The sequence below is a fragment of the Pezoporus flaviventris genome, unplaced genomic scaffold (genome assembly GCF_033815535.1).
Source record: "Pezoporus flaviventris isolate CSIRO_AGI_PZ_B2104156 unplaced genomic scaffold, CSIRO_AGI_Pfla_v1 ptg000001l, whole genome shotgun sequence".
NCBI lineage: Eukaryota > Metazoa > Chordata > Aves > Psittaciformes > Psittacidae > Pezoporus > Pezoporus flaviventris.
In genome coordinates, this window is record NW_026892549.1 from 21422437 (window position 1) to 21450204 (window position 27768).

At 42.9% G+C, this 27768-nt stretch overlaps 1 protein-coding gene across 4 annotated transcripts in view; it reads left to right on the forward strand.

Annotated features, from left to right (window-relative positions):
* Nucleotides 1-27768, forward strand: part of SGPL1 (sphingosine-1-phosphate lyase 1) — a 45469-nt gene that overhangs the window by 12925 nt on the left and 4776 nt on the right. The window contains exons 1-11 of one of the 4 annotated variants that reach the window (XM_061447559.1): nucleotides 1052-1163; nucleotides 9693-9858; nucleotides 11827-11894; nucleotides 13729-13876; nucleotides 15457-15536; nucleotides 17031-17159; nucleotides 24068-24156; nucleotides 25026-25131; nucleotides 25611-25709; nucleotides 26796-26945; nucleotides 27202-27440. In XM_061447559.1, the coding sequence (XP_061303543.1) occupies nucleotides 1161-1163; nucleotides 9693-9858; nucleotides 11827-11894; nucleotides 13729-13876; nucleotides 15457-15536; nucleotides 17031-17159; nucleotides 24068-24156; nucleotides 25026-25131; nucleotides 25611-25709; nucleotides 26796-26945; nucleotides 27202-27440 (1277 nt within the window). In that variant the 5' untranslated portion in view covers nucleotides 1052-1160. Of the gene's footprint in view, nucleotides 1-1051; nucleotides 1164-3797; nucleotides 4126-6716; nucleotides 6744-9692; nucleotides 9859-11826; nucleotides 11895-13728; nucleotides 13877-15456; nucleotides 15537-17030; nucleotides 17160-24067; nucleotides 24157-25025; nucleotides 25132-25610; nucleotides 25710-26795; nucleotides 26946-27201; nucleotides 27441-27768 lie in introns of those variants that run through there. The other 3 variants (XM_061447565.1, XM_061447555.1, XM_061447547.1) reach the window with 3 other exon arrangements.

Below are 27768 nucleotides of genomic sequence, written 5' to 3' on the forward strand. Positions count from 1 at the left end.
GTTGCTTTGCTGTCACTGCACAAGGGACTACTTATTTGAAATGCTTCCCTTTCTTTTTGCCACTGCCCATCTCTCCCTCCTTCCAGGTTGCTTTTGGTCCCCCAAAGGCAACCTGCTGCCTCCATGCTGTCCTGCCTTGGCGTGTGCTCCCTGAGCTGTTGATCATTGCATGTGTATGAGAAGTGTCTAAGGAGCTGGGGTTTGTCTAGTTTGAAGAAAAGGAGGTGACCTCATGGATGTCTAGTTTCCTGAGAAGGGGAAGCAGAGAGAAGGGGTACTGATATCTTCTCCCTGTCATCCAGTAATAGCACATGACGTGTGGGAATAGTTCAAGGCTGCATCAGAGGAGGTTCAGCCTTGACATTACGAAATATTCATTTACCCAGAGAGGTGGTCAAACACTGAAGCAGGTTTCCTTGAGTTGATGTCCCAAGCCTGTTAGTGTTTAAGAGGCATTTGGAATGATGCCCTTAGCGTGCTTTAACATTTCATCAACCCTGAAGTGGCCAGGCAGTTGGACTAGATAATCACACAGGTTTCCTTTAACTGGAACTACTCTAGTAATCGTTGCTTCCCATGATTTAATTGCCCTTTGGATGTCTGCCAGTTGCTATTTGCCCTGGATTCCTAAAAATTGCTGTGCTTGTAGGAGGCTGGTCCCAAACAACTCTTTCCTTGTTGTGTTTGAAACCCAGCCTTTGTTTTATGGGGTCACAACTGATCCTGGTCATTTATGGAGGATGCAGCTCCTTAGACCTCGTGGTCAACTCCAGGCAGGGACCAGGGCGACCCTATAAATTGCCTTTATTATTTTTGCCCTTTTCCAGGCTTTGAAGTGGGAAGTTAAAAGACAGCATTTCCCTATGCTGCAGCACTGATTTGCCACCTTTAACCTGAGGGAGCGGCTTCTCTCCCGGCCTCCATCCCGGCTCCCCCAGGCTACGGTGCCTCCTGCCTGCCGCTTCCCATTTCGCGCTGCTCCGCCCTTTCGGCGGGAGCGCGCCCTGCCCGCGGCGCGCCCAGCAGGGGGAGCTGTCGTGCGGGAGCGGCGGGGAGGTGCCGGGCAATCTCGGTACCGGGCAGGGAGGAGCGGGGCAGGGCCAGAACCCTGCGAGGCGGAGGCCAAGGAGGAGGCAGTGGCAGTGGCAGTGGCAGCAGCGATGGTGAGCGGGGTCGTGGGTCCCTGGGTCGGCCGGCGAACAGAGGGGTCAGAGACAGGGGTGCGCGGCGCGGTCTGCTCTGTCCCGGCCTTCAGGCAGTGAGGCCGGGGCCTTGCCCGGCGGGGTGGACCGGGGAATCTCAGGAGCCGTCTGGCCAAGCTTGGCTGTCGGCGGGGGCTCCCCCTTCCTGTTTCCCTCCCGTAGAAGCATCCTCGCCCCGGACCCCCGCCGGCGCTGAGAAGCCCGTGCTGTGCCCCTAACCGGGGAGGGGGTCCCTTTTGCAGGCCTACTAGCCGTGCAGTGCTTTCCTTGTTTTCCACAGGTGTCTAGTTTCAGGGCAGGGAGGGTTAGAAATGGTATTTTCGGCTGTGTCTGTGGGTTTACTTCGTCAGAGTCGGGTAAAAACTGTATTTTCTGCTTATTCTGGATTTTGGGGAAGGAGTCTGAGCTCTGCAAAAAGTTATGTGGCTAATAGAGACCTTGTTCCAATTTTTTTTTTTTTTTGCTTGTTTGGTTTTTTTTTTTTAATTATTTTTGGTGGTGGTGGGTTTTTTGTTTTTTTTTTTTTTTGTTTGTTTGTTTTTTTTGCTAGAAGTAGCAGAGAAGCAAACTCTTCAGATGCAACAGGGATTACCTGAGATATAGTTGGCTCCGGCATGCAGTGGTATGGCATGTGTTTTCTGACACCTCAAACCTGGAAGGTGTGGTACCCTTGGAAGGTACCTTGAAATCGTGGCTGCTACTGGGTGGTAGATAAAATTGCATAATCTCTGGCCAACTGCCTTTTCCACTCAGTCACGGGGAGCAGCTGTCCATGACTAAACACTCAAGTGCTGCTTCCTCTTCCCACTCTGGAATGGAGCTGTGCCCAGCCAGTGGGTCACCACCTCCATGTGGGGGACAAAGGCAGGGCTCACACCATTCCTTGTGTCTGTCAGCATGGGTAGCATGAGAGAGCATCGTAAGCTTGCATGGCTTGCTTTTCGGCTGCTTTCAGCTGCCAAAAGTTAGCTCTTTTGGAACTGAGTAAATACTGCACACCTTGTACACGGTGTGGTCTAGACTGGCCTGGGGTTGCTGGAAGCGTGCTGTGTGGTCAGGCTGTTCTCGCCTTAGTCACTCCGTGCCAAGGCTTTGCAGAGAAAACGGCTGCTTACTGTCTGGGAGACCTGCACAGGTCTGCTGTTTTATTTGTTAGACTAGACAGTAGCTACTGCACAGTGTTCCTCACGTTTGGAAAGCTACTGCGGTTGGCTGTATACTCGGGGACCAAAGCTTTCTCTGGACAAACACTGATGCATCACAGTTTTTACAAAATTATATTACTCTGCGATCCTTCTGTGACCTTAGCAATATGGGTTGCAAGGCACAGGAAATTTTCTTACCTAGATGAAGAAAAATCTTGCATCTCCCATGTAGTGTGCACTTCCAACCTACTAAGGGTTTGCCATCCTCTTGCTACCTTTAAAAGTTAGAGATGACATCTCCTGCTAACCTGAGGTTCTGCTGAGGTGATGCTTTGTTCCTTGCTTTTGATTTCTCCAGTTCATGTTTCCCCTGTTTGGTGGTAAGATAAACCTAATCACAGCATTTATTGTTGTATGTGGTTTGACTGGTGTGGCAGTGATCAAAACCTTGCTGTGACTAAGTTGGCAAAAGGGAATCAATAGAGCCCATTTCCATGAGTAAGGATTTTGAAGTTGCTGCTTGTCTCTTCTGCCAAACATACTGTTCTGGAAATAGTTCCAGTCAGATCTCCTCCTGCACCAGCAGTATCCCACCACAGACCTACATGCAGTGCAGGTTGTTTCAGAAGGCCTGATCTGTTCTTTGGTTTTTGGAAATGGTGTGTTGCATTTTTGACCTAGAACTGTTGCTGTCATTCTCTGTATCCTAAATAAGCAAAGACATTCCCTTTCAAGTATTAGCAGACCTTCTTCTGGAGCATTTAGTACTGAAATCTCTTTGTATACTGGCTGAATGTCTATGTTCCTTTAGTGGTTAGTGTAGCAATAGGGGCTTTGAAGTACATTTTGATACTGTCCTAAGAGCATGATGTGTAACTGAGATTTGGGGTCTGTCTACTGATGCAGGTGTGTTGGTCTCTTTGCAGTGGGTTATGGTGATTGTAATATAATTTTCTTTATTCTTTTTTAGGAATTGTTTGTGTTTCCTAGAAATTTACAGGTAAAAGTCACTTGGAAGCCCTTGTGTTCTGAGCATTTCAGTTTCCTTTGCACCTCCTAGCTCACTGCAAGCCATCCATGAACAGCATGTGAGTAGGTGTCACAGAGACCAAAGGGTTTTTTGTGTTGGTGTTGTTAAGATAGTCTTTGAGGATCCTGCACTGTGGTTAGATTACCCAAGATTAGGGCCCTTAATGTCTAATAGCAATGTTCAGTTTGTGCTGATACTAGGGGCTTTGTTGGAGGCTTACATAACCCTGTTAGGAAACTGTGCCGGGTTTTGGTGCTGTCTTTGTTTGCAGATGCCAGTTCCTAGAACAATTGCCATGCTATCGTCTGCTTTCAGGCAGCTCCTGCCAAGACTTTGTCTTTTAATGCTGTGTGTACCTCTGAATGGCACTGAGCTACTTGTAAAATGTTTCAAATAGATACCCATTTTGTTTTCCAGTAGGCATGCAGAAAGGGCTGTGTGATCTGCATCTGAGAGGATGCCAGGTGGAGGAATAAACAAATATGTCCAGATGAGTCGTGGCACACGGGGAGCTGAGCCCTCCTTTTATCCTAATTATTGTGGATGCTGAGAGAGGACGTTTCCTCACAGAAACTGCACCTTCTTGGAGCGAGTTACCCACAAAGCGATCTGTAATGAGTTCATGTAGGGCATCTATTGAGTGAATCCAGTCTCTTACAAGATTTACAAGATCTGTGCTACCTGGAGCGTGCCTAGACGTTTGCAGAAACTTTGCTTTTATGCATTTGTTGAGTGAGCAAAGTGAACAGTAGGTAACAACATCTTGTGCGTGGTTTTGGTTAAATGAAATTTGAAATAGCACCTAATTTTGGTGTCCTTTGAGCTGTTGTAAAACTACAAGCTTTCAGTCAGCCTTTCCCATCTTGTTTCAGTAATTTTACATTCCTTCTCTTCAGCGGAAGCTGGGATGCTGCTGCTCTTACTCTGAGCTGCTGCCTTGTTTGTTTTTGTGCTTAAGCTGTAATTAGCCGTTGTCTAGCCACTCCCCTTGTACTTTCAGGGCTGGTGGGATAGTATGTGCATTCGTTTCAGATACTGTATATGGCCAAAAAGCCCCAATGAAAGCTGTCCCTCTGGGTGGGGGGAGGGAAACATTTCAGTATGGCGGTGGTGGAAATAAAATAAAACGCAGAAGAAACTGGTGGTTACAGGAAGCTGTGGTAAGATGAGCGTGACCTGAGCATGTTTTTGTGTCATGTAATTCAGCCCATACACTTACAGGTTCGTGTTTCTTGATTTCTGAGAGATCATGTGGCTGAATTTGTTCTGTGTGCCCATGTCCTTTGGTGAGGGGGGCAGCACACATTCCAAACCTTGAGCTGTAATTAGGACCTGACTAACAAATATTCTTTGCCTGGTGCTTATGTAAAGGTATTTGTCATACTAGGGGTGGTAGGGAGGGATGGAGGAGCAGATTCATTACTGGGGTGCGAATCAAAACACTGTAGGCACATGCAGCAAATAGCACCATCTGAAGCTGAGGTGGCATTGCTCAATCCCCTTCCCTCCCTCTCCTGTAGGAAGCTGGCTGGCTGAAGGCTGCAAGTCCAGTACTTACCTGCGGCTAGACCAGTTATGCAGCGTAGTTAGGCTGGCCAGACATGCCTTTTGTGGCCAGAGCAGGCACAGGAAACAAGGTGTTAGCTAAGGCACAGCTAATTGAAGTCTTCCTTCTTCTTACGGGCAGAATAAATAAATGAAGTTGCTGTGTCTTTGCTCGTTTTGTGTGGTTTATTTTCAGTCAGGAGGTGTTGTCCTAGGAAAAACTTGTTGCGTTGGAGCACGTGCCTTAATTATAGTGGCAATACCTGTATTCCATGTGTTATCGTAATCAGAGCAGACCTACCTCATGCAGTTGCTCTCTGCTTGTTTTACTATGTGCTGAATTGTGTGTTATGCTGGCTCATTCATCAGCTCTGTTGAAAGGAGAAAAAACAAATGGCAAATACAAACATTAAGGTTTGGGCATGGAGAGGTGGTCAGAGGGTCTCTGGTTTGGTAAAATGTGAATTCAGGCGAAAGGTGAGGATGAGGTTTGATCTTAGCAGTTCCTACTTGCACAGTGAACCTAAGACTTATTATAGTGCTTAAAATAAACTTTCCTTTAAGAGCTACTTTTATTCTGTGTCCCACTTTAAATGCTCTTTGGGGAGAAGGAAGATTCTGCTGATAAAACCTTTTTTCTACTCTTCCCACAGATAAATGGTGGTTCTACTTTACAGTGTCAGAAACAGGAGGCACTTGTAACAAAAGCGTCAGGTCGTCCGGTTTACTCTTTCTCTCCCTGTCTCTTCCTAAAACTCGAATCTGAGGAAATGCTGTTCTGGCAAAACTGTAAACTGTGCTTTCATTAGCTTTGGCCTTCTCCCCTCCCCCCTCTCTTCTGTCATCTGGGACAGAAAGCATTACTGCAGTTAATTTGTCCTCTTTTGTTGTGGCATAAGTGCTATCCCTGGAACCAGCTCAGCTAGCTAATGGCTTTTAGAAATAAAGTACTGAGGATGTATTCCTAATCTGTGGAGCTAAAAATTCAGTATGTAAACTGCTTGGGTTGCCACGTCATTAATATCTGTACAAATGAACAGTGTAGGTCCTAATGATAGCAATTAATATTTTATCTGATACCTGGCCAAGTCTTGATCCTCTGAGAATTAAAAACAAATCCTCCAGTGGAGTTTGTTTCCCCCATCTCTCTTAAATCGGGCTTTTAAACTGTTGCTAAAATAATCCTGTGTCTTGTGAAGCTTTTGTGTGGGGAAGGTTCTTTTAAAGAAATAAAACCAACTTATCTGCTCAGCTGTAATGGGAAGGGAAACCTTTTATTTTTTGATGCCTTCACATAAAAGCAGGTTATTGTCTTACATGAAATTCTGTCCTGTAGATAGGCTTAAAATCAGGCCAGCTTGTTTTCTTTAGTCCATCTGGAAAGCAGTAACAGTAGGGGCAAATGAATGGTATAATCCTGCGTTGCTGAAAGAGCATCTTTTGTTACTGCAAGTGATGAATGCTTCTTTTGGCTGAAGTTGATCAGAAAAAAAATCCACCTGTTTTTTACTCTGTTATGAGCAGCTTCCTCTAGGGCTGTTCAGCTTTTAAAGCCTCGGCTGAACATAAGCTTTAAAAAGAAGGAAGTGGTGTTGGGCCACAGCAGTGAGGCTGCAGTCATATGTTGCTAGATGTAATAAAACCAGAATACATTCACAAGCAGCCTTCTAAATGTCCTCTAGTTTCTCTAGGATTAAGTTAGTAATTCAGAAGGTAGATACTTGCTAGATACTTTGGGACAAAGAGGCACTTTAAAAACAGAGTGCATAGTTAGCCAGGAAGCTGAGAAATTGTATTTCACCTATTGGCATGGTCTTCCAGGTAATTTATTTTTTTTAAATGTTTTTTTTGTTAATCCCTCCTTTTTAGTATTCTCCTAAATTGATCAATCTCATCCTTAGACTCTTGTATGAAAAGGCTGAAGAAGGAGAAAGTGAGAAATACAGAGAAAACTTTACCCTGTCAAAATGTATTCTTTGTGGAATGATCTCATTGTTTTTTAAAGCAAGAAGGGCAAAGAAATTCTTCAGTGGCTTAGAACTAACATAGTGAAGATATCTTATTTGTTCAAAAACTTGGAGGTATCACAGAGCTGCTATATGTCAGTGCTGGTGTGCATGCTTCTTGCTTGAGGTAGACTTAAGGTAAAATACTTTGTCTTGCATCTCAGTAATGGAAAAGTGAGTGGAAGCGGAGCATAGTGCCTTGTATGTGGTGGGCTAAGAGCAGAAAGGTGGATATTGCTCATTCATCTGTGATGTCTTTATGCACCTGAGCCTTTTTTTGCTGGTAATGTGGCTGAGAATGTATTTTCATGCAGAAGCACTCTGGGGTTACACAGATGTTCCATCTGCACTTTGCTTGGTGTCACCTGAAGTTCATAGTCAAGCAGCCTGAATTTACAGACCAGAGCACTGCTTTGATGTGCTCTTGGAAAAGAAAGAATAAGAGGACCTTTCTGGTGGGTTTGCTTATACCTGTGACAGGATGCAAGATGTGCCACTGGTATTGGTTGTATCTATAAAAACAAGCTTATTTTTAACTCCTGTCTTAGTGGAGAGAAGAGTGCAGTGGTTTCAGCGGGGATTGTGTGATTTAACAGCAAAGTCTGTAGCTGGCTAGGGTCTTCTGTCCAGAGCTTTCTCTGTGACTGAGATCAGTCTCTTGCCAGATTTATTTATTGTATTGTAACTTGACCATTGACTTAAGTGACTGCTGTCTAGAAGGCTATGTTCCATTTTGATTTTGAGGTTATAGCTTATAGTATCCTCCACCTTCAGGAAAAAGAAAGCACAACCCACTTAATATTTGATGCTGCAGCATTTTCTTCCCATCAGTTGAGAACAGTTATTGAGACACCTTAGTTTCCATCCTTTAAGTGCTGAATGATATCCTGGCATTAGCTCCTATGCAGTGAACCAAAGATGTTGTTGGTTAAACACTCCTTTCCAGGGATTTTTCAAAGAAGATTGTGCAAACTCGATGAAACTTAAGTACCACCTCTGGTTAGTTGGAAAAGGTAGCTCTTCCCTTAAATTCTAGGGTTAGATCAACTTTGTGGTGACTGGATTGAAGTACTGGAATTAGCTAGGACATTGCCTAATTGCAGTGGTTTATGTGGCTGCCTTGTTTTCAAGGCTGAAGTAGCTGGTGTGTATTCTTGAATTGCCCTTTGCCAAGTGGATGGGTGCTGATTTGGCTTCTCATAGCTGGGTGCTGCTTCTCATTGAGCAGACCTGTTTTTGCCCAGTTCAGTCTGTGTCCCTTCAGCCTGTCCTGGGACATGGGTGATATTAGTCCTCTGTGATGTGTTGACACTGTTGTTTTGCTGAGATTTTTTAGCTTTATGATTGGGTTGCTTAAATATTTTTGAACTTTCTCACATTATATGCATTTTACAGCTTTTCAAAAGTAGTGAATATTCATTAGTGTTGGGGTTTTGTAAGGAATCCTGCCTTCTGTTGATTATTTGGAAGAACTTGTTTTTTTTTTTTTTAAGGCTGTTTGTAGCCTCTCCAGTTGTATTAGAATAACATGGCACCTCTAAAGGTGACCTTAAAAAAAAAAAACAAACAAAAAAACCCAACAAAAAAGTGAAATCTGTAAAGGGTCCTGAGAAGGAAAGTTTTAGCAGCTTTTAATTTAGTGATTTATTTATAGCAGTCTTTCAAGTTGCTCTGACCCCGCCAAGAGTGTGACAACATAGGTATCAAGGGTGTATTCCTTCTAAGGTTTATTAACAAATCTTTTGAGAAGACCCCGTGTACTTTCTGTGACATTTGGAAGGTGAAACTTTGTAGTATTGGAGATCCCTCTCAGAAAGCTTCCCAGCAAAGCTAGGCTTGATGGTAGGTTAAAAGGGAAGAAGGGTTTGGAGGAGTGCTCTGGGGGTGGCTGAAAGAGCTTTAAAAAAGGGGAAGTAACATGCACAAGCTTTTGTCTGTAAAATGCAGCAACCCGAATACTTATTTTTGGTCATAGCTCCAAATAAGGTGTGGTTGCGGTCTCTCTAGAAAACTTTTTCCAGAGAATTGCACTGAAGACCCCCATTTTGGGGGAAATAGCCTTTTTTTCCCCCCTTATGCTCTGTTGTGAGACTCAAGAGAGTGTGCTTTGAAGCTATTAATGAGGTACTTGGGCTCTGTCCCGACTGTAACTGCAAATTTGACTTTGTAGTTTCTATTGCATCATAGTCTTCTGTTGTGTGTGTTATTTATTTATTTATTTTTGGCAGCAGCAGTGTTTGTTTCTTTGGTCTTCCCTTTGTATGGAAAGTAATAATTAGATCTTAACCTTAAGGAGTTGCTGAGTACTTGCATCTTTAAGAATCCAGCCCTAGACAGGTAACAGACCTTTTTTGGTGGTACCTGATGAATGGTGACTGCTTTCTGACTGGTGTATTGCAGTAGTTAAGCCTTCACTTACCACCTGATAATTCTTAGGAAAAAAACATTAACAGTTGCTTCTCTTCATCATGGTAAGATCTTATGATGAGTCTTGGGACTGTGAAGCTTGCATTTTTCTTATCTGCCCTTTGCATTTCTCTCTGAATATAGGAAGTCAAGAAGTGTATTTTTATCAGTGGCTCTTGACTGGAAGTGAGTGCCAACTATTTCCTAACCTGTTCTGCTTACAGGAATTAAGGAAAGCATGGGGGCTGCATACAGAAAAGCATCTCTTTAACTGATGCTAGACTCACAGACCTTTCTCATGCCCTGTTTGAGTGCATTTGAATTTTTCTCAGTATCATTCTCATTTTGCTTTACACAGGATGCCCTTACTCCATACAAGGAAATCCTCCAGATGTACTGGGAGAAAGCAACAGGCTTTGTGAATGCCCAGTGTGATGGACTTGAGCCCTGGCAACTGATTGGGTTGACGCTTTCTTCTACACTTATAAGTGTATGGCTGCATGGCTTTCTCTTCCAGTCTGAAAGTAAGTATTTGAAATGGAGGGAGGGAAGTATTTGAAATGTTTGGAGGGAAGTAAGAGGGGGAACAGAGTTGTTCCTAAGTAGTAGAAGGAAAGAAGGTGGAACAAGGCCAACGCTTGTTAGAACAGACCTTCTGCTGTCAACTAGTATCAACAAAAACCTCTTCCAAATTAAGGTCAAAGCCTGTCTGATCAATGAAACACCCCCATTCCTTTAGGGGGTGTGGTAGGCCAGCCGGCATGTGCCTGCATCTCCTTCCCTTCCTCTTGTCTTCGACCATTTACTTGTTGCAACACTTTCTTCTTGCTCCAAACCTGGGGAATTTATGAGAGCTGGGTTCTTGTGAACTTAGTCATACATGCAAAGTGTCTAGGAGTCATAAGTACAAAGCGTCTAGAGAACTCTTGTTCTTGACTGCTTCCCTTCCTGCTGGAGGAGAAGGTGTGGTTTTGATTCAGTGTTGAAGGCATGCTTCATCCTCGGGATCTTCAAGATAATTGCATCTGGTGGTGGTGTGTGGATTCTTCACATCCCTGGAGCATTTACCTGTTTTGAGTGATTTCTGATATTGACAACTCTTCAAGTGTGATCTGTTTTGATGAGCCTACAGTTTTCTCTGGCTGTGTGATGGTCAGAGATAACTACTTTGCCCTCAGAGGAGAACATGGTGCCTTTCAGTTCTTGCACGCCTAAGGGTTACACTCCGATAGCAGTTTGTTAAAAACAGAAGTTTTCAACTTGATGTTTACTCCTGTGCCTCTCTGTTCCTTAACCAGCCTTTTTAATTTTAAGGATGGGAGTAACTAAATAGTGAGAAAATCTATGAAAGAGACAAAATCATATGAAGCTTTTGCTCAGTACAGGACTAAGTTAGCTTCTTGGCTAGTATTTGTACTGCTGTGCAGTATTTTTAAAGTGTTGACTAGGTGTTAGAAGATTGGATTAGATTGTCTGAATTTTTCAGGAGTTTGCAGTCTTCTCGCTGTGGAAGTTCTTAATAAAACTGTGCACACTGAAATACGCAATAGAAATGTTACTGTCAGAATGTTAATGAGTATTTGCTACAGAATGTGCCGCACTGCAATTACTGCTCTTACGTAGCATTTCAAAATATATAGGAAGTGTGTGTGGGAAATATACATAAAATTGCAAAGTCCTAAAGTGGTCAATTTTTAAAGTTTGCTTACTTATTTCTTGGTATAAGCGTCCTGTAACTGCTGCTGCTCAATTGAAATGCCTGTAGGACTCAAAATGCATTTTTGGTGGCTATAAAGTATCTGTGTCGTCCTGATTTCATTCCTGCCTTTTGACCTAGCCTAGGGTTTGCTGTTGTTTGTCATCAGTGGCTTCTCTCATTCTAGTATGTGGGCTGTGGTGGAATTTCTGCTCTTCCCTTTGTTCTGTCCCCTTCCCCCGAGTTGCCTCCCATTGCATCATGTGTTTCCAGTATTGGATGGCCAGACACCAGCCAGATCCTTGTCACATTGTGGCTGAAGTACTGTTTCCTCCTTTGTTCTGGGACCCTCATGTTGCTGAGTGTTTTTGTGTTACAGTACTATTCTTGTTTGAAGAGGCAGAAAATAACTTCAACTGGTATTTTCCTTTTCTTTTGCTGGAGAACTTCATTTTAGCAAATTGTAAAATCTGTCTCTTTCCTGTAAAATTCCACATGTGGATGTAAGTTCCCTTGTTAGTAAAAAAACTGAGTCAAATTATTGTTTCCCATAGGTGGCTGCTGTTCTGCAAGCCAGATGTTTCTTTAGCATGGTCCACTTCTGAACCTCGCTCTTTGCTATGCTCATCTGTCTCACCATGTCCTCTTGGTCACTGTGTTATTTTAACTTGGATCAGAAATACCGAGCCTGTGTCATGGGCTGTATCTGAAGTATTGTGGTCTAAATCTGTTTGTTTTTTTGTTGTTGTTGTTTCGTGAGTCATCTTAGGTTAATTTCTGACTCTTTGTTTTTCAGGTTTAGCATCCCGAGCTAAAAAACAGTTCTTTAAACTACTGAGAAAAATGCCATTTGTCGGGGCTATAGTGAGTATTTGAACCACTTCTCTTAATATTATCCCAGGTCCTTGTTTCAGCCTGCTTAACTTTCTCAGAGAACTTAGAGTTCTGCATCTTTGTTGTCATGTTACTGTGATTACAGTGATCTGAGGATATAGATCTGCTGCTGCCACCCGGTTTAATGCAAGATATAATTTCTACCTAGTCTTTTTGTCATAGTATCACTCTCATAAATAGGAGTGCTACTTTTTTTTTTTAAACAAACAGTCAGTGAATGTGGTTACAGAATTTTCTAGTAACATTTCCTTATTGTTTAATTTTTAGAAAATAATTTTAACAATGAATGAAGGGGACAGGATTGAACTCAATTTGTTGTTTCTGGAACTGTCTTATTCTTGAGCAAGTGTGAGTTAGCCAGGTGTCTGTTGTGCAACATGGAAGGACAATTTTTTTAATCAGATGACTGGCGTGATTAGTTTAGAGCTCAGATACCTATTAGCAATACTTAGGATTATAGTTCAAGGTTATTGGTAGTTCTTGTAATCATTAAAACAAGACAAACTTTAATGTTTGGGAGGTGGGATTTTTTTTTTTGCATAAAAACTTAAAACTACAAAATGAGCATGTTTTAGCATGTTAATGATTTAATGATTGAGAAATACACAGCTTGGTTTACCTAGTAAATGCTGGTATCCTACTTGATTGTGCTTCTTTCTGCTTGATGTGTTGCCATATTTACACATTGATTCAGGGGGTCAGATCTGTTAGAGGCAATTTTGTCAAATGAGGGTAGCAAAGAGGAACTTTTTCCTTTGGCTCTGGACACAGAAGTGGTTGTCAAGTTTTTTCTCCAGCCCTCTGAAAGGGACTTGCATCCCCTCTTTATGTCTTATCAAGTGCTCCACCTTTCACCTTCTGACTTGAGCAGCCTTTGATCAGATGAATTAATGAATTGTTCTCTTCTGCTTGTATTTTTGTCTGCCTGTTAGAAAAGTTCTGGGCCCCTTGTAAGCAATCCCTATTTTGTTCAGACTTACCTTCCAGCCCCTAGAGCTGTTAAGCTGTCCTGTGCCAGACGACTCCTGGTGTGCCCTATCTCTGTACTCTTCCTGCTCTTTGGTAGGCTGATACCTGATAACCTCTCAGTTGCTTACAGAAGGCCTTGGCTTTGAGGCATTCCAATGTCCAAAAGTCTTTAAAGCTGATAATATCTCAATCCCTATGTTGCCTGGAAGAAGAATCTCAGCTTTGGAATGTGTTATGAGAAGAAGTCTGGGCCTCCTGAATGTAAGGTGGGGGTGGGAAGAAAGAAATCTCCTGTGTAGTGGAGATTTCTTTATTGCTTTTATTTTCACAAGTTTCTAAATATGTGTGGTGTCCTGTCTCTGCTCCCTCCCAGCTTTTTGCACCTCTTCTCACTGGCAGAGCATGAGAGACTCAACAGTCCTTGATCAGAGTAAGCATTACTTAGCAACAACTAAAAATCAGTGTGTTATCAGCATTGTTCTCAGGTTAAAGCCTAAACACAGCACTGCACCAGCTACTAGGAAGAAGATTAACTCTATCCCAGCTGAAACCAGCTACCATTCCCACAGGGAATTCCCAGGGTGGTTTAGAGACTAGTGTATGCCAGTTTGCTATTCTAGTCAGCTTGTTTTTGGAGGGAGAGGTTGGTAGGAAGGGGAAGTTGAACTGTGTAGCGGTGAACTCTGCTATGCTTTTTGCTCATAGAGATGAAAAAGTTCCTGTCTGTTCCTCTCGATAGTATGGATGTAGCTAGGGAGTTCAATCTTGCATGCATTCAACAATTATTTATAATATGTCCAGTGCCTTTGTTGATAGTATTTTCCTTTCTTTGTAGATTCAAAAGAAGATTGATGAAGCCTTGAATGATGTCACTTCCAGTTTATCCTTCCTGAAAGATGAAAAGGATTATATCAAAGCACTGCCGGAACAAGGCATGAGTCAGCCTGAAGTACTGAAGAAGATGAAAGAGTACAGCTCAAAAGGTATGAATGTGAGTCTCTACTGCAGCAGAGGTGGGTCTGTTTCATAGCTCTGACATTAGGCTTACTTCTTAAATGAGTTCTAATGACTCCTGCTCATGGTTTAATCTTAAATATTTCTTCCCTGATGTTCTTTGCAAATTTTTGTCTCTTTTCTTTCTGGAAATAGTATTCATGACTTCTAATACTGCACTTGGGTATTTACATTGAAATTCTGTTCTTACCCCAAGAATTCTAGACTCATGATGGGAGGAAGTTACTTGGATGTATTTTTGATTAAGTTTCTGAGGAGTTGCCTTGATGTTTGACTTTACCAGAAACATGTTTTCTGTGAAGCTCCAGGGAATACTCACAATTAAAAACCCCCCAAACAAACCAACCCAACCAACAAACTTCCAAGTAGGAGTTTTAGGGAATTTCCAAGACTGTCTCTCTTAATCAAAGTCACAATGGTTTGCACCTAAAAAGCCATTTAAGGAAGGCAGGGTCATTATGTTCTTCTAGCTTCATAAGCAGTCTGCAACTTGAGTTGCCTCACTCATGTAAATACCTCCACACCAATTTATGTACCTGTTACTCCCAATAAGCAAATTTGGGTGATTTGCTGTGCAGAGAAGATATGACTGCCCTGCTCCTATTCAAAATTTGAGAAATATCTTCAATTTTCTGCTAGAACAGTGCATCTACTCCAAATTCAGAAACCATTTTGTAGTGAAGTATCCTATAACAACTTCCTTCTTTTCTACTTTTATGTAGCATCTGTCTGCTTTTTCCCTCAAATCATTATTTCCTTCCTTCACCTGGTTCTTTCCTTTTTAATTTTCCCATGTCCCCCCCCTTCCCAGACACTCCCCTGTGAAAGCTCCTTAGAAATGAGGGTTGGATTGTGACTATATTCACATTGTATATGCTTGTGAAGCTGATGCCCTTGAGTTTTATAAAGGCTAACAGTTAGGAGAGGGGAGCAAATAACCAAACAAGTGGAAATACACTGCTGGGGTGTTTGGAGGTAGAAAGCTACTTGTTTTAAGTAAAATCACATTGGACAGGGGGCTGAAGCACTTTTCAACAGAGTGTGTTGCTGATGCTGTTCCATCCAGCTGCTCTCATTTGTTAAAGCTTCAGCATCATATCATTTTAGGTGAAATTTGAGGTGCTCAGCACTGTAGGTTTTAGCAGTGCAAGCTTGGCCTTCCCATCTCTTCTCAGCTTACAGTGTTGATGGGTGCTCTTTGAAAGTGTCTTTAGCTTTAGCCAAATTAGAGTTCAGTTGGTTGGACAGCAGTTTGGGGAGACTAAATGGGTATTAAGTGGATTACGTATTAATATAACTGCTTGCTGCAGCGAGATGTTTATGTTTTCTTTAGTCATCATTTATTTGCAGTTTGCTAAGTTCATGGGATATGTGATGCCAGAGGCTTAGTGTCACACACATCTATCTGTGTGGCACAAAAATTATACTTGTTCCTCATCAGAAAGATCTCAAAAGCTGAATCCTCATCTTCAGAGGGGACTTCTCTGTGCAATTCTATGTGCTTTCTGCGAATGGCTGTGTTTCCAAGCAGTGTGGTGTTCTCTTTCAGGAGATGTACGTTGGCAGGATGGGAAAGTCTCTGGGACTGTGTACAGTGGTGAAGAAAAACTCACCCATCTGCTAGTGAAGGTAAAGTGCAAACGGTACAACTGCATCTTTGAAGATATCCTTAGAGTTTTCAGGGTGACTGGAAACTCCTCAACACTGTTGCAGCATCTTTCAAAATAAATAGGGAAGAGCTGAAACTAAGACTGCTGAAATGTAAAGACAGAGCCTAGGACAAATGTAGGTGGAAGGTGAATTTAGGGGTATTAAGCAAAGCATTTAGGCAGGGTAAACGTGGGCAAGTGACTGTCTCTGAGAAAATAAAGATAACTGGAATCAAATCAGATGAGATGTAAAAAGGTACAAAGCTGGTAACAAGTGAACTGGAAACTGGTTCTGACTTTCTAACTCAGGGAATGGTGGAAGGCATAGAATTGCCATAGATCAACTTCAGCCTTTACTGTGGGCTGAGTTGAAAGTATCTTTGGCTGTCCTGTTACTGGGAGGCTGTGGAACCCTTGGACTGGAACAGCTTCACTAAGCAATACTAAATTCCTCTTGGTTTAAGCAAAATACAAGTTTGAAAAAGGTTTTTTGGCATTACAATGTGATCAAAATCATCCAACAATGGAGCACTGGCATGCTTCAGTGGTGTCTTTGTTAGGTCTGTTTACCTACTCGGGAACTTTTTCCTTTGAGAAGGTTGGAAAATAACCTAAACAGCCCAAAGGTCTGTTTTCAAATATATCTACTTCAAGAGGGGTTTTTGCTAGCAAGGGAAGTCTAGCCTTCTTGCTCCTGGGAAAGCTTTTATAACAGCTGTAAAGAGTGCTGTTTGGTGGTGGCTATTGCTGTTTTCTTCTGTGTGTTGACATTTTCTTTGCCACTTCTGGGGAAACATGAAGTTCAGAGCAGCCTTTCTAGGGGGGCCTCAGCTTGGATGGAATGTTGTGGAAACATTCCCTCTGTGCTGATTATTCGCTGGTTTATTCTTCTGTATTTCTTTTAACATCCCTGCAGTCACTTTTTGATCTTGACTGCAGGAGGTCGGAACTGGTCTGTTCCAGCCTTATCCTGTGAGTCCACAGTTGCAGAACAAGCATAAAATACTGGTTTCCACAGCCACTTTTGTTGTGGTGCGGGTGGGCATTTGTGCTTTTCTAGCTGCTTCAGAATTCTCCTTTAATAGTAAACTTGAAAACTAGTTCTTCAAAGTAACTTTGGCCTGCCTTTCCTAAAGAAATCATAGGGTGCATTTTGTGTTCTTTTTAGAAAACAGATAAATGGTTAAACCTGTCTTTAAAACAAGAAATGTTGCTGTGTTACAGAATCACTCCAGAGGTCAGAATGCCCTAGAAAAACAAATGATATTTTTTTTCCCCCCCCCACCCCTCAGCTGTAACTTCCTGGCTTGTGGTATTTACTTGCAGCAGGAGTTAAGTCCAAAGAGATCTGCAGTATTGTTATAACTAAATGCAGCTAATTTGCTTATACAGTGCGTATAGTAAGTTCTCAAATCTGCACTGATAATCCAGTGCTTCATCTGCAAGGCTAACTTTCTGTCTTTGTTTTCTGGAGGTGTATGAAGAGTTTGCCTGGAGTAATCCTCTCCATCCGGATATATTCCCTGGTCTGAGGAAGATGGAAGCAGAAGTAGTGAGGATTGCCTGTACACTCTTCAATGGCGGCCCCAACTCTTGTGGTGCTGTAAGTAGCCAGTCTTCATGTGTCCCCTGAACATTTTGGATATTTCTGACTTTAAGTGCAAATACGCCTTCTGCTATTCAGTCTAGGTGAAGGTCAGGCTTGTCCTGGTATATGCTATGCCAATATAGTTGTATGGAAGACAACTGATAATTGCTCCTCTTGGTGAAGCTTTATGAGAGACTATTGAACTCGAGGAACTAGTTCTCTGGACAAGACTTATCTACTTCAGCCTTTTTTTCGCACTCTTAAATGATACAGGCTTGATGGCAGTTGGGAAAAGAGAGCTAGTGTGATGTAGCCTTTCTGGTTGTCAAGGATGGATGGTGAACAGAGCAGTGTCATTTTGAGTAGCTCCCCTCAGTTTCAATCTCTGAACTGGAAATCTGTGAGCCTGCCAGAATGCTTAGATTGAGGACAAGGCTAGCTGGTTGGCTGGCTAGTCACCAACAGCTCCAAGTGTTGGTGATCAAGCAGGCATGGCATTGTCATCTGTCCAGCTGGAAAGCTGACTTTCCAGGCTTACGTTTACGTGGCCTTTCAGTGAATGACGGTGGAAACCCGTTTTAAAGCCTTTAATAGTGTCCATAGCAAGAGTCCAGGTGGGTGTTTATAAACTGATGTTTTCAGAGTTGGTCAATGAGCAAAAGATGTGAAGTTGCATGGTGAATTACTGTTATGAAAATAAGCTATGGCTTCTTATGCTTCTCTCTCTCTTGCCCTATCTTTTTAGTAAGGATCCCCAATTCCTTAGGCCAAATTTCCTCCCTGTTTATGTGGTGTGGGGGTCAGTGAGATCTTATCTCCTAGTATGGTGGGCAGGTGCACACATACAAACAAGCTGCTTAATAACTTGTGAAATAGTTCTGTTTGTGAGAAGAATCCAGACAATACTTTTCAGAGATTGGGTGTGAGGTGATTGCTGTCTGTAGATATGTGAGGGAGGGAGGCCAGCAATGGCTGAAAATCAGTGTGGGAAGGGTGCTAACACAAGAGCTTATGAGGTGAACTGGCCTTGAATGGCCTTAACCTGGCAGTTGGAGTCTTAGTTGTGTTAAGGAGATAAGTACTGGAGTACCATTGTAGTACGTGTAGCTCAACCAAACTCCAACTGGATTGAAGATGAAACTTGACTGTGCAGTGAGAGTGTAAGATGTGATTTGCCTTTGATAGCAGGAGGTTGCATCCTGTGGCCTAACTTGTCCTCCTAGGATTGTATTCCTTGTATTACCTTCAAGTTTAGAGAAGGAATGTGCCTTTTGCTTATGAAAAGCATTTAAGCTCACCTCATCTCCTTCCTGGCTTGCAGTGCTGAGAACACTGGTGAGATTATCCTTGGAGTGGGGAAGAGGCTGTGTCTCAAGCTGTTGAACTTTATCAGCAGCTGAGATGTCAATTGATACAACAGTCAGATAGCTCTGTGACACTTATCGTATGCTTGGAGGACTTTGCTTGCTGAAGCCTGCAACGTGTGTGTGTGCAGTTTCTGTTACGTAAAGCATGTGTTGTAAATGCGTCAACCTTGGCCTTGTGTGCTCTTTCGCTGAAATCTAAAAGTAGAATTGTCTAAGAGGGGAAGTTCAGAACTGGTAAAAAACTGCTCCAGAACACTAAGACGGTGATCACAGTTAACATGAGACCTCCACAGATGCTCTCTGGGGAATCCAGCTTTTCCCTGTCTTCCCCTCACTCCGGAGGATCATGACATAAAGCTATGGTTAAGATTCAAACAGAAGCAAAGTAAACAGATGAACATGCAGCCTGTGGCAGTTACATTCTAGTTGGTTGAACAGTCAAATCTGCATGATGTGAGGGAGGATTGAAAAGCTGATTGGCCGGAAACAGAAGATTATTTTTTACCTAATTGCATACCCTATTGCAATACCCTGATTGCATCCCTGTGATTATCTTGTCCAGATGAGTCTCTCCAGTGGACTTTTTGTCTTCCTCCCACGTTACCCTTCCTGACTGTGAAGTGTCCAGAGTTGCTACTCATTGATTGGAGAGATGTGGGTGGGTATGTGGAGGTCACATGCTCTTTAAGTATCTGGGCTCAAAGAATTCTCTTATTTTCTTCTCCCCAAACAGAATTAACATTTCAGAATTACTTCTGGAGGCTGAGACAGTTACAAAGTCATTTTAAAAGAGGGTTGTTTGTTTTTTTTTCAGATTGATGCTATGCTTTCTGTCTCTGGAAGGCCCTGCTGTGGCTAGTTGCTCAGACTTCCATAGTTAAGCTTCAGTAACCAGTGAGGCTGTAAAACAGAGAGATGGCTTAAACCAGGGAGGGCACAATGCTGTGATTTATCTTTATCTTCAAACTGATCTCTTCAGGAGGTGCTGCTGGCTTTTTCTGCTGAGAATGCTCCTTGTTTACTCAATTCAACTCTTACAGTGATGAAAACCAAGACAAATGTTTGGAGTGTTCTTTCCTGAATTTCATCACTGTCATCTCTGAGAAGCAGTGCATCTTAGTGCCAGATCCCCATCCACCGGATTTACTAATCTGATTTAAGCAGCTGGGACTGCTTGTCCAATTTTGCTGGTGCCTGGTGCTGGTCCCTGAAGGCAGATGGAGCTTGTTGGTGTTTCTGAAGAATGTATGTGTGGCTGTGCTATGTGGAAAACACCAAAAGTTTTTGTCTGTGCTTCTGAGTGAGGCAGTTTCACTTCCTTTGTGCTCTGATTTCCACACCGTGTTGCAAACCAGCATTTTTTAGGTCTTATACTCTGCTGCTGTCTGGGAAAAACATCAGTGACACGTTTGTGCTGTTCCCAGGGCTTTCAACAGCCTGGGGACCTCTGTGTGGTCCTGCCCTGTGTCATGCGGGCATCTTCCTAGGCAGGATCTCTAGAGAGCAGTCCCCTTACTTCCTCTTTGAAGGTTTTCAGTGTGTTTAATAAATGTTAAAATGAAACATGCCTTTTTAGATTTCTGAATGTTAAATCAGATGAGCAGCTTGCATTATTTACAGGAGTTGCCTTTATCTGAAACGTGGGGGCTATGATTCTCCTTCATTTAAACGTGGGCATAAAACTGCTAACAATGCCCTTGTGGTGAGGGTTGTGCTGGCATGTCTTTTGCCTTAAATTGCATGGAGAGATGTTCCATGTTTTAAGCAGTTTTTAAAAGTAATCATTTTCAGCAGTGGATGGATGCTTCCTATTTCTCAGTAATTGCTACTTTTGTTCTTGCTTTTAATCGTGTTACAAGAGAGCAAAGAGGCAGGCATTGGTGATTTTCAGTGCCCAGGAGATTCTAATCATATTCTTGAGATGATTTGAAAGGACTAATTAATCGCAGCAAGTAGAGGAGGAATGGAGGAGTTTGTTCTTGTCTGATGTGTGCATATGTTCCTGTTCACAAGGTGCTTTGTTTTGCAGTGCTGTGGATTTCCCTTCTAATTTGGGGAGAACTCATCACTTTTATGCAAGCTTCAATGATTTGCTTTTTTAGTAGATTTTTGAACTTAAAAGGAAATGGCAGCTTTGAAGTTCAGGGAAATGTGGTGGGGGAATAAGGGGTGTGCACACGTGTGTAGTTGATGTTGGTTTCTCTCTGAATTCTTCTTTGTACTTACTCTGCAGCTGAAAATGAGAGAGGAGGCAAAATCAGCAAATGCAAACCTAAGCCTCTTGTAGAAACCATCTTGTCTCTTTCCCCCTAAACTCTGGGGCTTCCAAACTTTGTTGTAGTTCTGGCTGCACATATGAAGTAGGGCTTTAACAATGCAGTGTGAGTGATGTGTCTTGGGGGGGTTTATACTCTGCAGATGTGTCAAGTTTTATCTGTAGTGATGAGTGGGTCACCTTGAGAGAGACAACTAGTGGAATTTACAACCTGCAGCTTTACAGAGGTTTTATGCAAGTCTGTCACTACATTATGACCATGCAGTGAATTGTGGTATATTTTTACTCCAGTGCTACCTTAGAAACAAATTGTAGCTTGCTTTCTTATTCATGGGGTAAAATGTTGTGAAATTTTTGGTAAGCTTTGTCTCCAGGGTCTGAATGGATGTGTTTCCTAAGTTGAAAATACTAGAAAAAATTAGAGACCATGGACTAAAGTGGTTTCTTTACATCTGACAGTCTGACAGTGATATGCAAGTGGCATGGCCAAAGAAATCCCTGAACAGAGACTGTAGCTCTTATTGCTGGTTTGTTGTCTTATTGATGGTTTGATGCAACAGAAGGGTTATACTGAGTTTAGAAAGCAGGAGAGATATTTTTCCATAGAACCATAGAACACCAGGTTGGAAGGGACCTCAAGGATCATCTGGTCCAACCGTTAACCGTTAGTGTATAACTAATCCTAGAATCACAGACTGCTTTGGGTTGAAGGGACTTTAAAGCTCATCCAGTTCCAAGCCCTGTCCAACCTGGCCTTGAGCACTGCCAGGGATTTCCCTGTGCTTTCTCCTTCACTCTCCCATTTGGAAAATAATAAATAAATCAGGAACAAAAGGAAGTCTGCTTCCCTTTTCCGTACAGTTTGCCTGGCTTTTGAAGATAGTGCAGGGTTAGAAAGCTGTTTGAAACAGTGCCTGTTTCCAGCCCCTTCTCCCTATGGCATCGCTCGAGCCTGTGGACTTTCATTTAGAGGAGAGAAAAAAATACTAGTGCGAGCCATTGGCGGGTGCTGAATCACTGCATGTTGGCCAGCTGCCGGTGCACTGCAGGCTGTGGAGAAACTCCATCCCGTGACAGTGATTCAAGCCCTGGCTATAACTGAAAGTTTGCTGTTGAGAGCTAGGCTGACAAAGCCTCCTGTAAAGGAGCAGGCTCTTTCTCTGCAGGTATAAACCGCATAGACCAAAAGTGGTTTTGCTGCTCTAGCTACACCAAAGGTGCTGCTATAGATCAAGCTGCTCTGGCATACCTACTGTGGTGGAGACTGATGTTGGTACCAATATGGTGATTTTTGGCCAGTTAAGGAAGCTGATTTGGCTGAAAGTTAGGTTGGATTCAGTGGATTTTCGGAAGTCTGAATGAGCTTTCTTTGTGGTCATCTGCATGCCTGTCTTTGTGCCTGGGCATTCAGTAACGTGAATACCAAGATCCCCAAATCATGCCTAGCAGTTTTCATGATCATTGCAAAATTTTAAGCAATTTTGCAAGCAGTGTTATAAGCATGTAATAAACTCATTTTTCTTCTCCCACCTGGCAGTAGAAGGGCAATCACACCAGCTGGATTTTTTTCCCCAAAGGTAGTAGCTGACAACTTTGCAGATCTTTTCATGGGAAGGTGGAGAAGTGAGTGACTGTCCTGGTTTAAGTGACACAGCCCATAAAACTCTTAGGACATTGTGTTCCTGCTGCCATCTATTTCCTTCACAATAAATGCAACGATTTCTTCATCCAGTGTCAGGCTCTGTGAGGGTTTATCTGCAACAGCTGTTGCTTTTAAACTACCATAAAAGCAGAAATTGTCTGTGGTGTGACAGTCACTTTCACACTGCCTGTGGTGGCAGCTGTTGGTAGCTTGCATCATGTTAGGAACAAATGTGGCAGGCCTTTTTGTGTGCTTGTGAACTTTGTTCCTTATATCTGTACTTAATGTTTAGTCATTCTCATGCAGTCACACTTCTCCTTTGCATTTTAGGGATTTGCAGCTATGTCAGCTGGGAAAAAAAGCCCAAAGGAAAACCCAGACTAGCAGATGTCTTGAGGCATGCAAATGTGATCCTTTTTTATGTTTATTTTCTGGGGAGAAGAGGTTAAAAGGGGAAATTGCAGTTGGTTTAGCAGATATTGGGATCAAAATTAATCCTCTGTAAGTGCTGTAAGTAGCTTTTGATTCCTCTTTTTCACTTGTACTTCTGTATATCTGTTCCAGGTACCCCTAGTCCTCAAGCTATGGCTTGCCCATCATTGCATTTGGTCAGTCCTGCAGGCTGCTTCTAAAAACCAACCTCACACTTTACTAGGTTAAAATTTTACTTTGGAAGGTTTATGCTCACACAATTTTCTGTCCCCTGCATGTCAGAACTTGTAAAGGCTTGCCAAGAAACAGTCCTCCCACTCGAGGAATTTCTTCCTGTGAGGAGTTTTTTTTATTTGTTTGCAAGAGCTCTTGAGTTCTAGCTTGCAACAGTAAACTTGATCAAATGGCTTATATGTGTACCTTCCTCTCTTCCACCTCCTGATGTAAAACTCCTTATTCTCCTATGGTCAGGGTAAAGAGGGCTGGGAAAGCACAAATGGTGGGTTGTGTGCATACTGAGGGACTTGCTCAGGAGAGTAATGCAGAAATTCCTTCTGGTGTAAAATTTCTTGGGTCCTTGAGAGCTTAGAAGCTCTGACCTGGTGTGACCAGACCTGTGCTGGCCTCTGCAGAGAGAAGGTTGGAGGGAACTCTCTGCTCTGCAGTGTTGCAGGTTCTGGAAAGGTTTTGTGGCTCAGGAGCAGAGCCAACCCTGAGCTGGCTCTGTGCCCCAGCATGGCACTGCTCCAGACCTAATAAACCCTGCTGGACTTCAGTTGACTAATACAGAATTAACTTTGTTTTTTTCCATATGCATGGCATAATTAATCTGTAATCCAGATAAACAATCCCCAGGTAATCAAGAGCTAAGTATGTACTGGCAGTTTCCTGAGGTGTGGTCGTGTTTGCCAGCTAGTGATTGTGCAGCATGATCCCCTCTTGTTAGGCTTTTGAGTTGAATTTTGTTTGTTTGCTTTCCCTTTTTTCCTTCACCTTTAAATAGAAGAGTCAACATTTACTTAAATGTGCACTTTCAAGCTGAATGTCACAAAACTACCTTGAGCTGTTCAGCGGCTTCTGCTGCCCTTGAAAAACCTGAGTTGTCCTGTGCATCTCTTGCCTCTGAAGCATCTCTGGACAGTGATGCTGTGACAGCATCCATGTAAGTGGTTGTTTTTCTTCTTTGCTTCTTTTTTTTTTACAACAGATGACATCTGGAGGGACTGAGAGCATTCTGATGGCCTGCAAGGCGTACAGAGACCTGGCTTATGAGAGAGGCATCAAACAGCCAGAAATGTGAGCAATAACTCTGCATCTTGCTTTTTGCTTTGGGGGCTTGTGGGATTTACTGTTCTGAGTTGAGGTGGCTGCTATATTTTAATAATCCTTCATTTCATAGCTCATTACCATCTCCTCCTTGTCTATCTGTGTCTGAAGGAGAGAAACCTGAGTCAAAAGAGCTAGTACAGAAGCACAGGAAACTAAACAGCCTGGGAGACATGTATGTTGCGGGGGGGGCTGCAGTAGCTATTCTGTGCAGATGTATTTTGGCAATACCTTTTGATATGAGCTGCTCTGGACAAAGCCTGCTCATATCAGCTTTGGGCCCCTCTTGAGCAGAGATTGTCAGGCCCTTTGAAGTGTTTAAGGGTTTGGATTTATTCAGTTCAAAGAAGGTTTAGCCTGAAAACTCCAGGACTAAAGTTGGGGCTGGTTGGAGCTGAAAGGAAGAACTGTGCTAATCATTACACTGCTAATAAAGGGCTTGCTCTCTCTAATGTCCTTCTTTTTTCTATATAGTGCATAAAAGAAATGTTTCTCTGTTAATTGCTTACGAGAGGAAAATATAAAAAGAGATGAAACGCTACGGTGTTCATCTTCTGTTGAATTCCTGCAGTTCTTTTCTTCCCTCTCTAAAACTTGCATGCTATTAAAGGCCCTGATAAGGTATGATAGCTCAGAAAATGAGAGAGTATTTTCCCCAACTTTTTGCATTTTTTGGTCTGTATGATTTTGAGCCAGTTGAAACATGCAGTTGGGCTGTTTGTGACATGTCTATCACATACAAATATATACAGGTTGAATTTTTTTGGTTTTCCCCCTTCTGTTCACAGTAAAGCTTAGGTGCTGCCTGTGTTGACACATGCAATCTGTTACTTTTCTAGATTGGTCCCAGTGAGTGCTCATGCGGCATTTGACAAAGCAGCACACTACTTCGGACTGAAGTTGATTCACATACCGTTGACCAAGGCTATGGAAGTGGATGTTCAGGTATTGTTTTAGGCAGCACAGCACTCTTTCTGTGGGAAATTAGCATTAGCATTGTATAGCAAATAGCAAGAAATCTACCTATCCAGGGAGCAAGTCAGTGGATAGAGAGGAATGAATGTTTCCTGGGAATAAAAATGCAGGATTAAGTACTTGTCATTGCAGATAATGTTTTGTTTGAAATAGTGGGATGTAAACCATCTCTTTATCCTGTGTGATTCATATAGAATCCAATAATTTATGTATTTCAGAAATAGCCCCAAATTTCTGATGTGGCAGAACAAAAGTGTTCTAGTATTTCCAAGTGGATGAGTTAAATGACTCAGTTGATACCTACTGATTCTGGTAGCTTATTGCTTTGCTTTTTACAGGCTTTTGTGCGTTGGTTTTTAAGACCAGACGCTGCATGTTTTCACTTTTTATCTTTTTTGGCAGGCACTTGGTAAATGGAATATGAGCATCTTCTCTCTTTAAATCTTCAGGCAATGAGGAGAGCTATCTCAAAGAACACAGCCATGCTGGTTTGTTCCGCTCCCCAGTTCCCTCATGGAATCATGGACCCAATTGAAGAGGTGGCAGAGGTATGGCACCCCTGGGACTTCTGGGTGCTATAGCAATAAACCCAGCTTCTCCTTCTGTACAAGAGCATCAGGGGTGTTCCAGGATGTTAACCAGTGAATCTGGTGGGAGGAGCAGGCTGCTTGGGAGAGTAGTATTATTGTTCTCAGGTCAGGTGTTAACCAACAGCAGCATACATAGGACACAGTTTGGAGTGAGGATGAATATAGGACTTTTTTTTTCCCACCCTTAATTGTTGTGAAAAGGCGAGCTCTAAATACCAGATATTACCTCTGGGCATTGTTGTAAAGCTGTTTGCATGGGACTGGATTTTGGACTTGAGCTGGTGCATTTGGTGTGTCATAGCAAGGCAAAGCAGCAAGTCTTTTGCACATGCTTTGTCTCTGAACTCTCAAGTCTGACATAAACGTCTTCTGTAACTGAAGGTATATATTGTGTATGTGGCTTTTTGCTCTGATGCACCCACTGTGAAACCAGCTGGAAGGGCTCATTCTTTGCTACCTGAAAGGAAATAACAGCAAAACAGTTCTGAAATGAAATAACAGCAAAATAGTCCACCTAGTAGAAAGGCTTTGATTTACACCCTACTGGTCATAGCAAACTTGGCACAGAAGTCTAAGGGATGCATGGAGGGAGTAGAAGTCACAGGGCTGGGATCTTATATTACAAACATGCCTCTTGATTTTTCTCTCCATGCTCCAATTATTTATTTTGTATGTAACCAGCCAGGGCCTCTGACCTTCTTTTCTTTCTGCATCACACCCTTACACTTTATTGCAGATATTCAGACCACATTGTCACATCCCTTTGGCAAATACAGCAAACTGCCAGAATGAGATGTTCTTTTTCCTCTTGCTGGCAATCTTCACATATGTGGAAGGCAGGAGAAGGTATCCCACAAGTAGCCAGCCCTTCAAGATCTCCTATCCTCAATGGCTAGAGAGTGGCATGATGCTCCCAAACAATCCAGGAAACATTTAATTGTGAATGCAGAGTACCTTTTGGTGACTGGAGTTTGGGTGCCCTAACCACGTCCTTTTTTTCTGCCTATTGCATGTTACTCACTAGAGTCTCTTGTTCGCACACAGCTTGCAGTGAAGTACAAAATCCCCTTCCATGTTGATGCCTGCCTGGGTGGTTTTCTCATTGCTTTCATGGACAAGGCGGGGTTCCCTCTAAAGCATCCATTTGACTTCCGCGTAAAAGGTGTGACCAGTATTTCTGCTGATACCCACAAGGTAAGAAGTGGGGAGAAAGGTCTTCCAGTGCTTTCACTTTTGGGGAGTGATTCCCAGTGCCATCCCTGCCTTTAGGCACATTTCTGCTCTGCTGTGTGGAGAGGTACTGAAGTGCAGGGGTAGGGGCTGCTCTATTCAGGTGCTTTGTGCAATAACCTAGAGTACAAATGGGATCTTGGTGACTGCATGCGGTGAGTGCTTAAATGTGTTCCTGTGCCCTCTTCCTGCTTTTTAATGCTTTCTGTGCCCCTTGCAGTATGGTTATGCTCCCAAGGGTTCTTCAGTGGTGTTGTACAGCGACAAGAAGTACAGGAGCTACCAGTTCTTTATAGCACCCGACTGGCAAGGGGGCATATACGCCTCGCCCTCCGTGGCAGGCTCCAGGCCTGGTGGAATCATAGCTGCATGCTGGGCAACTCTGATGCACATAGGAGAATCGGGTTACGTAGAAGCTACGAAGAGGATCATTAAAACGGCTCGATTCATCGAATCAGAGTATGTGCGTGCCTTAGTGTTTTGATTGTACTGTTTAACCCTGTTCTGGACTCCTTCACCCAGACTGCATTTATTTCATGCAACTTTTCCCTGGAGCAGTAATAACACCTTGCCTGCTAGGTAGGGATCTACTGGGCAGTTACGGGAGAAGATGCTTTTTTTATTCCTGGGTGTTGCCCTGTGCCAGATAGCTGTGAGGCACAGAGAGGAAGGGTGCAGGCATCTTTATTTAGCTGGCTTTGCTTCTAGCGTTTCTTCTGCCTCAGCCATAACTAAGGGGGAGTCTGGATGACAAAAGAAGGGTTATGCTCTCTTGTTGGGATGCTTG